The following is a 13,001-nucleotide window of genomic DNA, read 5'->3' as shown; positions in this document are numbered from 1 at the left end:
AACCACGTCACATATTCAACGAAGTTGACTCAGTCAACCACAATCATAACTCCGAACCAAAATTAGGCCACCAAAGAAATCATATAACAATTCCACTCGCCATTTAATTCATGGCATTAAAAGAAATAAATGATATCGTCTTAGGGTTCGAAAATTAGGGTTCAAAAAGTGGGGCGTTACATCCAGCATCAACATTGATGATTGATGGTTGAATATCCTGCCAGTAGTGTTATATAATCATATGGTTCATTCAGTGAGACATTTACTTCATCACAACTATATATTACTTCATCCAGAATAAATTTATACCTTTGCTCCATCATCTTTTGGCTCATTATCTGTATGCGATCTCATATTTGCTCCATGTTGAAATACACACGATGTATTGAAATCCTGGTAGTGGCAATACATCCATTCAAAAGATGATTCATTTCAAGGACAAATTACTTCATGATATAGGAGGTATACTTCTAGGTATTGTCATATTACCTCTGCCACTAGATTAACTTCTAAGTTTCCCCTAAGTCCAGCATCAACATTAATGATTGATGGTGGAATATCCTGCCAGTAGTGTTATATAATCATATGGTTCATTCAGTGAGACATTTACTTCATCACAACTTAATATTACTTCATCCAGAATGAATAAGAGGCAAGTACAGCTTCTTACCTTGTCCAAATCTTGGACAGGCATGAACTGCACAACATCAAAGATGTAGTTTCCGGGATCTATATCCCTTGTCGGTGTAGTATCAACCTGTATATAATAAACAACAATACAAACAAAACCCAATGAACAAGTAATCTTCATTTTAAAAACCCAAAACGGAGAAAGTCAGTTGGTTACAAAAACCATATAATACAACAAAAAAGTTTAGTTCATCCCAAATACAACAAATAGTTTTATACCAATTTACTGCTTCATAGGATTATACATTAGGGCTTTAACTTCATTTTATCAAATTACTACTTCATAACAAATAGTTTTTATACCTTCTTCCTCATCAATTTTTCTTCCAATAACTGTTGTCTTCTTTCGATAATATTTGAGTTCTGCATTCTCTAAAATCAGAAACAAATTTAAGAATTAGATGAAGTAAATTAAGAATAAGAACTCTGGAAAGGTTCAAGGTCTATTACCTCCACCGGATGTTCTGCCAGAACGTAACTGGCGTCCACTGTTGGTCGACGACTTCCTTGTGTCAACCATTTCGAATGTTTGATTAATCGACGATTAATCGACTTCCTGGAAATGTTGACTATTTTAGTCCAGGTCGACGATTATCTCGTCGATTTGCAGAAGAGAAACTGTGGAATCCGTCGATTTGAAGAAGAAGAAGAAGAAGATAGAGAGAGAAATGACAATGAAGAGAAACGACGTGAATTGAATGAAGCGAAAGAGAAACGGCGAAGAAAGAGAGAGAAATGAGAATGAAGAAAACGCGTGAATTGAATGAAGGCAAAAGAGAAACACAGTGAATTGAATAAAGGCGAAAGAGAAACACAGTGTGTGAAATTTTGAAGGCGAAAGAGGTGCGCGAAATTTTGAAGGCGAAAGAGGTGTGCGAAATTTTTACCCTAAATGGATTTTGACCAAAATACCCCTTGATTGAAGTAAATTGTCTACCTAATGAAGGAGTGAAATTAATAAAGCATGATCTAATCTCAGCCATTAAAAATTAGATCTAAGGGCTTAAATTTGGTCTCTAGTTCGGTCTTTAAGATTGGATTTGTGAATAATGGGACTCTATATATATATATGTATATATGTATGGGTGATAGGTGGAGAGGAGGGTTCGAGGAGGAAGTAGAAAGTTGAAGGAAGAAGAGACTTCTGGAGAAGGCGGGAAAATAACGGAATATTCATTTGGGCCCAAATGTAATAAACTTATGGGCTTAAGATTAAATAGGCTTCTTAACCCATAAATAGCTCATATTATTGCTCTCCTTGAAAATCAACTACAATTTCTGAGTTGTCAACTGGGCCGGACCAACTCAGCCTAGCTCATCCCAGGTTCAGCTCGTCAGAGAAATGTAGTGGGCTTGGGCTGAGCTTGTTGAGTGTAACGGGCTCTATTCTGGTCTATTAGTAAACCCAGGCCCAATCCATAATCAATCCACATAATTAAATATGTTTAGGTTTAGGATTTAACTGGCTGGCTGTAGACATCATTAATAAGTTAGTGGCGTGCCAGCCCACTTAATTAAAAGAGTGGTTAATAAAAGTTGCTTTCCACATCCAGCCTTTTCAATCTTAATTTTCATTCTATCATCCTTCTCATCTTTTTAATTTCATACCTCTCTACAGCCTATACCTCTTTACAGCCGGTAACAATCCACGAGAAATTATATCTCTATTGATCTTGTTCCTCATTTTCTCATATAATCGGCTATGGAGGAGAGAGGCAGAAACTTTCACTATTTTCGATTCTCCAATTCCAAGTTTCCAATGGTTATAATCTTAATTGTTACTCTGATTCTCATATAAATACGTGTCAATGTAATCGACTATATTGACTATTGCAAATCTGTCAAAGCCTGGCCCGGCTCGGCCCAGCCCAGCTCGGTCCACTGACCAAGTAGTTCTGGGCTGGGATGGGTTGAGATGTATATGAAAATAAGCCTGGCCTGGCCCACCTCGTTTCACATCCTGGGCTTGGGCCGAGATGGGACTCAACAATCTTGGGCCTCATCAGGCCTGGGCCTACCGGGCCCAATTGACAACTCTACTTCAAATTAAATTAACTTTATAACTTTTTAAGTTTACATAGGAAAAAACAATTAATTAGAAGATATGTATAAAAACTACTCCACTGTTTCATTAAAATTAAAACGTTTTCCTTTTCGGATTATTTCATTAAAAATAAAATATTTTTAAAAATGGAAACAACATCATCTCTATTTTTTCATCTCTCTTACTTTATTTTATCATTATTAACTCACAAAACGACACTATATTAAAAATCTCGTGTCAAAAAGCAAATATTTCATTTCTAATAAGACAGATGGAGTAAGTTTAAAAAGCAACGTGGGCCGGTTTGCTATACGATGCGAAGATTATCACGTCTATATTCTATCAGTTAGTTCCCTAAAATAACCTACGTGGCTACGTATAATAGAAATGTATTAGTACCACTTCTTCTGCCTATGTAATTTTAAAATTTAATACTCCTTACATCCTATAAAAATAAAATTTAGAAATCATATTTATATTAATATAAAATTAATAAAATATAATGAAAATATTAGATAGAAAAATTTACTAAAATAGAAATTTATGAGGATGACTGAGACCCTACCTCCTTTATCACTGAGCGATCATTTAGGGGCCTTAGCTGGTGATCCGGGCTGTTTCCCTCTCGACGATGAAGCTTATCCCCCATCGTCTCACTGGCCGACCTTGGAATTTACTATATTCATATAATAAAATGACTGCAAGTTTATTCTAATTTGAGACAAAACAACGAAGTTCTCAATGTTGTTAAAAAATGACATGACTGCAATCATCAACATTCTTTGCAGAGATCAATTCTCTCAAAATCTAAAATGTCCAATTCCCATAAGTTGTCGGATAAACTACTATTTCGACTATTGTTGTTTACTAAACTACATATACATAGAAAACAGAATCAATAGTTAGGTTTTCAAAGTAGTTAATCATATCCATCCTAATCCTAATATGGAGTAGGACTACCTCTCCTCTTTATTGTAATAACAATCAAACCAATCAGGATTCTCTTTTGAGAAGGCTGCTTCTATATAATCATTATACTTGATTAAAATGCACGACATGAACTAGTAAACATATCAACAAGAAAATCAATATACAGATGATGAGTGGGTTTTATTAACTAAATGTTAGTGTGCAACAAACTAAGTTAGGCACACGAAATTCACGAGGCCACCTCTTTTCCTACATGTTATCAATGTATCGTGCTATCTCCGTCACATAAAAATATGCACTTTTTCTTTTTTAATTTGTTTCACAAAAATATGCATTTTCTAATTTTAGAAACTATTTTCTTTTTAATAAGGTGGGACTTATTCTCGACTAACAATACTTTAATTAATTTTTCTCTCTACCTCTCTCTTACTTTACTAATTTTAATTTGCATTATAATCGTATTGAACTCAAAGTGTATATTTTTTGGGACGGAGAGAGTATATAAGTGAGGTAGAAAAGTGGAAAAAATGAAAAATAATTAGGAACATCCACAAACTCCTAATTGGCCCAATTTTATAGTAAGTTGGAACTACCACTTTATTCTAGCAGGCAATTTGAAATTCTCAAGTTGTCAACTTGATTGAATATAGGGGCGATTAATTTTCAAATTTGTACATATATACTCCTCAAAAAATGGTTAGTAAATTCAATGACACACTCGATTATGGTGTAGAATTTGTGAGTACATAAGAAATTTGGTAGCAATAAATCTATATTATGGAACTCACACACTCTTACACCAAATGTATTCCTTCCCATTTGAATGTTACATCAGCCAAAGGTATAAGATGATCAAGTCAACTGCTAATCAACATCCATCTCAGTTGGAAATCCACGCACCATTTGCAATAAAACCACCACTTTTTCACTCCCCAAATCATGCTTCATTTGAACTCTAGTTAGTATAATGTAAAAGTCAATGCCTACTTCTTGAAACTGTTCATCACCATGTTCTACAAGATCATCACATTCACAATCTCCCTGTTGCAGTGGTTCGTCCCTCTACTCGGCCGGGGGCATCATCCACAGGCTCGTTACTCTATCCATACGGATAGAGCCGCGCTTCTAGCATTCAAGAACGGCCTGTCATCAGACCCCTATTCGAGCCTTGCCAACTGGAACGAGCTCAACGACGTGTGCAACTTCACGCGTGTAAAATGTGGCAAGCTGCATCATCGGGTGGTGGATCTGAACCTCAACGGCAACGCCCTCTCAGGGCTGCTGTTATCCGTGCTTGCTAACCTGACCCAACTCCGAAGCCTGTCCCTTTCCAACAACCATTTCTTTGGCACCATTCCTCAAGAACTCTCATCCCTTCGACACCTTCAAGAACTCGAACTTGGAAGCAACAGTTTGCACGGCCTTATCCCACGCTCATTGTCGTCCCTCTCCCAACTCACCCTCATCGCTCTGGATCACAACAATTTGAGCGGAGAAATCCCATCATCGTTCTTCTCCAACTGCACGAAGCTGAAATTAGTCGATTTCTCAAGTAATCAACTGACAGGGACGATACCAGGTGAGATCGGAAGCTGCCCTGACCTCCTGGCTGTAAACTTATACAACAATCAGCTCCATGGCGAAATCCCGGCCTCTTTAGGGAACGCGACATGCCTCTACAATCTGGATGTCGAGTGCAACTATCTATCCGGTGAGCTTCCCTCGGAGATGCTGGCAAAGCTACACAAGATGTTGTATCTTCATTTGTCAAACAACTACATGATTAGTCACAGCAACAACTCTGATCTTGACCCATTTTTCACCTCGCTGGCAAACTGCACCGAGCTAGCTGAGCTGCAGCTGGCGAGCAACGGGCTTGGTGGGACGCTCCCACACTCCATTGGAGGACTGAGCACATATTTGGGGGAGCTGCAGCTACAAGAAAATCATATATTTGGATCAATCCCTCCTCAAATAGGATACTTGCAAAGCCTAACAATACTGAATTTGACATCCAACCTTTTCACTGGCACTGTTTCTAAAGAAATAGGCAAGCTGAAACATTTGGAACAGCTTTCCCTCTCTTTCAACTTCTTCACCACAATTTTAACCCCATTCGAAAACCTATCGTCTCTCGGTTTGGTGGATCTCTCGCATAACAATCTGTCGGGACAGATCCCTGAAGAACTCGGAAATTTAGCAGGACTATGCTTTCTGTTCCTGAACAATAACCTTCTCTCAGGGGAGATACCTCCGAGCTTAGGGAGCTGCACGGCCCTCCAAGCCCTCGACCTCTCTTACAACCAACTGACAGGGGACGTACCCCCGGAGTTATCAGGATTCCATGAAATGCGTAGGTTTATGAATCTGTCGCACAACCAACTCAAGGGAGCAATGGAACTTAGCAAGCTCTCAGCAGTCGAAGAAATCGACCTGTCATCAAACTACTTCAGTGGCAACAACATCTTTAACATGATATCAAGCTGCTTGGAGCTGAAGGTGCTAAACCTGTCGAACAATTCTCTACAAGGGCGTCTCCCGGAATCGCTAGGCGATCTCAAGAGCCTCGTGGCGTTTGATGTCTCTAGAAACAAGCTGTCAGGCAAGATCCCCGCGAGCTTGAACAAGATCACCACTTTGACCTTGTTGAATCTCGCATTCAACAACTTTGATGGAAGTATTCCCACCGGAGGCGGATTTGATTCCATGACGTATCTGTCGTTCATAGGCAACCAGCGTCTCTGTGGGCGAATTCCGGGCGTTCCAGTCTGCAGAAGAGGGCGACGACACTTCTTCCACTCTCTCGTCTTTGTGATCATCTTCTGCATTGTCATGTTTATATCAGGAATATGCACAATAGTCTGCTGTTTGATGGGGTGCCGGAGATCGAGAGCTACTACCGTGACAAAACAAGAACTAGACTTGACACACAATTATCCAAGAATAACATACAAGGAACTGCTAGACGTGACTGATGGATTTAACGAGCAGAGGCTCGTTGGCTCTGGGAGCTATGGCCGTGTCTATCGCGGCCTTCTCTCAGACGGCACACAGATAGCAGTCAAGGTCCTACAGCTACAAACAGGGAACTCAACCAAGAGCTTCGCGCGAGAATGCCAAGTGCTGAAGAGGATCCGCCACAGGAACCTGATACGGATCATTACAGCGTGCAGCCTCCCGGACTTCAAGGCTCTCGTGCTTCCCTACATGGTGAACGGAAGCTTGGATAGCCATCTGTATATGCCGGACTCCTCTGATCTGAGCCTGCTTCAAAGGGTCAACATTTGCAGTGACATTGCACAAGGAATGGCTTATCTGCACCACCACTCCCCGGTTAAGGTCATCCACTGCGACCTCAAGCCAAGCAACGTCCTTCTCAACGACGACATGACTGCTCTAGTCTCCGATTTTGGGATAGCAAGGCTGGTCGCCGTAGGATCAGGAAATGGGGCCGGAGTTATAGAGAATATGGGCGACTCAACTGCCAATATGCTAAGCGGATCCATCGGATACATCGCACCAGGTATGTACATCTCGGGGTGCTTTAAAATGCTAACTTTTCTTAAATTGCTAACTCATCAACGTAGTGTATTAAAAATGCCAACACGATCACATTAAAATGTCAACACATATTTGTGTTGATATTTTAATAAACTATGTTGATATTTAAATATCAATGTCAACATAAAGTATTAAAATATCAACTTAAGTCTATGTTGACATTTCAATCTCATCGTGTTGACATTTTCAATACATTGCATTGATGAGTTAACAAGTTAACAACTTAAGAAAAAGTTAGCAATGGATCACACCCATGTACGTCTCTCACTCTACAAATGCAAAAGGCAAATTTGATGATCATAAATTCATAATTTCATTATCGAACTCCAAGAGTATGGATGTGGATCGAGTACCTCAACGAAGGGCGATGTATACAGCTTCGGGGTTGTGGTTCTGGAGATGGTGACGAGGAAGAGGCCAACGGATGAGATGTTCGTTGGAGGGCTAAGCCTGCAGAGCTACGTGAGGAGCCACTTCCAGAGCGAAGGTGAACGCGTGGTGGACACAGCACTGCTGAGGGCGTTGGGGGAGGAAAGAGATGAGGTGAAGAGGATGTGGGAAGTGGCCATTGTAGAGCTGATGGAGCTGGGATTGCTCTGTACGCGGGAGTCCCCCTCCACGCGCCCCACAATGCTCGACTGCGCGGACGATCTGGATCGCCTCAAGACATACCTCAACGGAGACATCACCGCAACATTTGCATCCTCACATGGCATATCATCTTCAACCTACAGCTTTGACTAATGCAGAAAGTGTTGATGTAGTTAGTTTTTCAGCCTCACTTGCTTATGATCAAACTTGATAGTCAACTATTTCATTCGTCTGAACAACTAAACAACATTCAGCAAGTAAATGTTAAAGTGGAGAAAAAGTAAAGTAAGAGAGAGAATAATATAAAACCACTTTACCTATTTATTCAGAAAAGTAAATATAACAGTTAATGTCGGACTAAGGTAGTAGAAATCAACATATTTTTTTCACCATAATATATTTAGAGCATCGTTAAAGGATGACGTTAACCCATACATAAACATTTATTAGCATCTATGCTTTGCGAAAATAAAGAACATGTGACATATTTTTCTTGGACACGTAGTGGTGTTTAGTGGTTAAATAAATAAAAAATAAAATAGGAGTGAGAAAAAGTGAAAAGAAAAAATAAGAGAGATAATAAATTAAAAAAAGATAGTGTGTGTATTTTTTCTATAAAAGAAAATATGGCCCTTATTACGGGACAGTTTAAAAAGAAATATGTCTCACTTATAGTGGGACGGAGGGATGAAGTATTTGACCCGAATTACGAATCATTATAATGTTAAAAAAGTTGGGCCACTTAATTTTATTTTTCGTGTCATTTTCATTTTAACAAATTTGTCCCACTTGCTTTTCGTCCCATGCCATTATTTTCAGTAAGGTGTTTCCTTCCTAAATCGTCACACGGCACTCTTGCTAAATTAGTTATAAGAGCATCCTCAGTGGTGCGGACATCCCAAAAACACTTCCTGCCACGTCATAAGGACTTCCCACTGCACTGCCACGTCATAAAGACATCCTACTGTACATTGGCGGATATCCCCAAGGACATCCCGTCGGACTTCCCACAATAATAAAAATTCACAAATTCACCAAATTAAACAATTTACGGAATTAAAATTTCGACACAAATACGGAGAAATTGCAACCACTTTATTTTAAAAAAAACATACATAGTACAAAAAAAACATACATAATTATTAAAAAAATTACATAGTTAAAAAAAAATCGTCGTCTCACTCCTCGGATTCCCCGCCGACAGTACCCTCATCGTCCCCGCCGGTATTCCCCTCGTCGCCACTCTCCGCCATGTCTCTCAACCCCAATTCGCACCGCATACTGTTGATGATATCCTTCAGCGACGACCTGTAATGGCAATCGGTCGATGTCCGCCATTCAACCATTGCACGTAACAAGGTTTCATGTTGCGCGACGCGGGCGAGTGAGGGGAGCTCGGGATCGATTTGGGTAGGAGCTGCCGATTTGGCCTCGGCGGACCTGCTGGCGCTTCCACTCGCCATCCGTGCCGCGGACTTTTACCCCACCGGGCGACGGCGGCGGGCCGACGATGAAGGTGTCGGGAACTCTGCCTCGGGGGGGGGGGGGGGGGGGAGTTTGTGGGAACCAGCACTGCTACTGTACTCCCCGGAGGCGCTGATCTTCGTCTTCTTCGGCCATCCAGATTCAACACCCGCAGTAAACTTGGCCGAAGACTGCACCACAAGATACACCTCCCAATATTTGAATTCCCCGAAGCCCGCCGCAGCGTCTATGAACTCATGGTGAGACAGAAGCTTCACATCCTCGGCAGACATGCCGCTGGTTGCCGAGAGAAGGTTGTTTGTGTAAATGCTGGCGAATCGGCTGAGCTGCTTCTTCAGCCACTCCCACTGTTTCCGGCATTGCTCTCCGTTGTGCCACCACATCCCGTCGATATGCTGGTTAGCCCCGATATATGGATCCTCCACTATACTGATCCACGCCTTCGCAAGCGCGATGCACTCCTCTGTGCTCCAGACGGTTCTCTTTTTCCCGCTGGATCCCCCCCACCTCAGCGGCCACCGCCTCACCATCGTACCCCGCCGCATGCAAGGTAGTGCCTCGTCCCCTGCCCCTCCTTCTCCCTCTCCCTGTCCTCCCTGTCGCCGTTGGTGCGTCTGTGGGAGAACCCCGGATCGGAGATAGCCCCAACTCCTCGATCGAGAACGTCTCGATGCCACTGAACTGAGTCTCGAGAGGAGTACTCGGGGGGTTTTCCGTCGACAGTAAATCCATATATGGGCGATAGACATTGTCCACCGGTGATTGGGGGACCCCCTGCATACCCCCCCACAACGACAGGCGAGCCCTGCATCAACCCCGACATCATCATCTCGGGCATCTGGGGCGGCATCATCCCCGACATTACGGGCATCATCCCCGGCATTGGGGTCATTCCGGCACTCACCCCAGGCATTTGGGGCATCATCCCATACCAAGGCGGGTACATGTTGTAGTACCCGGGCATCATCCCCGCCGTCATTTGGGGTTGGGGTATCATCCCCGCCATTCCGGACATCATGGCGGACATTGGGGTACTTCCGCCAACGGGAAAGATCGGTCCCTGTGACTCGCTCGTGGCGGGGGAATCACTATCGTGGTGCTCCATTTATCTTCGAAAGAAAAGTATTTAGAGAGAGAGAGATACTCGTTAATACAAGTGGGGCGAATGAAATAAAATTCAACGAGCCGTATTTATAGAATTAAAAAAAATAATAATAAAATAATCGGGACGTCCGTGCGGACGTCCGTGGGGTCAACGCAATGGCGGACGTCCGCAAGGACGTCGTCACGGATGTCCCGAGAACGCCGCGGAACTCCGGTGTCCGCAACGGACGTCTGTTTCCGCGTCACCTTTGCACAATGGCGGACATCCCTCGCGGACGTCCGGCATGCCGGTCGGACGTCCGCCGGGACGGACACTATTGAGGATGCTCTAAGGAGGAGTATTATTTATAGAAATAATATGAACACGAAAATTTTGAAACTGATAACAAAAACTAAAAACATAAAAATAGATCAAGTGGCACATAGGAATGACATGAATAATCACAAATGATAAAATGGGTAAGTTTTAGTGTTATTTAATTACATGTAAAATGGTTAGACTTATATTCTTTTTCTATTGTATTTCATGTGAATTTCACTTGTTATTCATCTTACTTACATTCCTATTATTTGGAATTTTGATGTGTTTATTAAGTTTTCATAGTAAAAAAAGTTATAAAGAGGTCAAGGAATAATATACGCGAAGATTGGAGCCATACCAATGGACAAACGCCAGTCACCAGTTTGCCGAGTTGAAAAATGTTAAGTCAACAAACTATTGAGACTATCTTATCCTCTAGAAGGACTTGGAAAGAGATGAAAACGCGATTAGAATGCGGATCAAGTTATATGGAATGATAACCGAACAGGTCAGATCAGTTAGCAAATGTCGTTGCCACTTAATCAATGCAGTCTTGCTCTCGCTCATTCTTCCTTATCAAAGTAATTTGTAAACTCCCAATTTTGCACAACTTTAACAGTAAAGATGCAAGTTCGGGGTCGATTCCACAGAGAAGTTGGTGTGTTGAGTGTGTGAGTAGTGAACAGGGGGGTTGGCTGCTGCCACGCTTTAACTTGGGAGTTTTTAACTACTGTTTTTACTCTAGGCAGAATGAAACTAGTTTGCTTGATCAACGGAGATTTAACTACTAGGTCAAATAAATTGCAGGTAACAACGGAAATAACTTTGATTAAACTAAACTGAGAGCAATACAACGTGAAATTAAAACTAAGCTAATACTTCGGAAAATAAGAAAGCAAGTAAAACCGAGAAGAATCTCGGCGGGTAATTTAGGAATACGCCGACAGAAAACAAGTATTCTGCAGCGCTTCTTTAATTCCCCATTCTAACTACGCATTACTTTATCTAAGCTAAGCTATTCTAGAGAACTGGACTAAGTTAAACTAAACTAAACTATACGGAAAGTAAAGGATCTCTCTTCTTGTGATGGCACACCCTCTATTTATAAGCTCGATTCGGCCTCCAGCAGGATAACGATCCTGACAGAGAATATTCGCTCATGCTGAGAATGAGCGACTTATTGATTGCTACGTGTCTTTCTTCTAGAATGACGACGCTTTTGAGTAACAGATTCATGACTCAGGTCCGTCCTTGCGTCTCATAAGCTAGCACGTGTCCCCTTCTAGAACGTTGTCCTTGATAACAGAATGGTACGCCACATCCAGCTCATTTTCTCACGTGTTCTTCTTCTAGAAGCCAGCGGTCCCCACCTAACTGCTTGATCACTCCCCTTGATCAACTCCCCCAATTCTTGGTCTTTTATCGCCTTTTGTACTTGCTTGATCAGTTTGGCCTTGCTGCCTCGGTCAATGGCATTCCTGTACATTTAACACTTGTTTTGCGCGATAAACCGATCAAGCAGCGTATATTTTACCCTTAAACCGATGCATGAACTGAGCCTTATCAAACTGCTCACACTTAAAACATACTTGTCCTCAAGTATAAAGAAAAAAAGAAAAGAAAAAAGATAAGGCAAATTTCAGGCATGGTTTACTTATTTCATAGGTAAAAGAAAAAATGAAAACAAGACTTCAAGATAAGAACACGTATTCACATGTATGCATTAGACCAAATAATTTTCCTACAATCATACCCGAGGTCGAGGTCAATCCATTTGCCAGTAGCTTGTGTTCCTTCTCTTTCGCTTTTGCTTGATCAAAGTGTCAGCTTGTCAAGATTGCTCAATTTAAAAACCACTGTTGGATTCACTCAGTCACTCATTTCTCACCAGAGATGTTAGGACTTGTTCACTCGGTGTTGCCATAAATTTAATACTTTGAATCGTACTGCACAAGATAGTTCCTTAAGGTCTTTGTTTTGGGTTGTAACGGGGCTCAAGGGTAGTAACGTATTAGGGTAGGGTCCTAGGGGTTCTAAGTTTAAAATAAAAATTTGTAAATTAAAAAGAAAAATCACATGAGTAAAAAAGCCAAAGATTTGACTAAACTCGCTGGATAAGATTTTGGATATTTATACATACCCAAAAACAAATTAAAACTAAAATTGTTTTGAAATTAACGTGAGCTGAGATGGGTGGTTGTACTCAATGCTTTCCGGGAGGATTACTGGGAGAGGCTAAGGTGTGCTTGAAGGAAAACGGGCGCTGAGACGGAGGAGAGCGTGTAGAGGGAGATG

The 13,001-nt window shown here is 41.5% G+C and overlaps 1 protein-coding gene across 1 annotated transcript; it reads left to right on the top strand.

Annotated features, from left to right (window-relative positions):
• The first annotated feature begins 4,495 nt into the window (after positions 1-4,495).
• Positions 4,496-8,136, top strand: LOC121807011 (putative leucine-rich repeat receptor-like serine/threonine-protein kinase At2g24130). The gene is made up of 2 exons (XM_042207196.1): positions 4,496-7,187; positions 7,557-8,136. The coding sequence occupies exons 1-2, from the start codon at positions 4,673-4,675 to the stop codon at positions 7,967-7,969; spliced, it is 2,928 nt and encodes a 975-aa protein (XP_042063130.1). The 5' UTR covers positions 4,496-4,672; the 3' UTR covers positions 7,970-8,136.
• The last annotated feature ends 4,865 nt before the right edge of the window (positions 8,137-13,001 follow it).

This window comes from Salvia splendens, chromosome 6 (assembly GCF_004379255.2).
Source record: "Salvia splendens isolate huo1 chromosome 6, SspV2, whole genome shotgun sequence".
NCBI classification, from domain to species: Eukaryota; Viridiplantae; Streptophyta; class Magnoliopsida; order Lamiales; family Lamiaceae; genus Salvia; species Salvia splendens.
The sequence above is the reverse complement of the archived record's forward strand: the minus strand, read 5'-3'. Positions and strand labels throughout refer to the sequence as shown.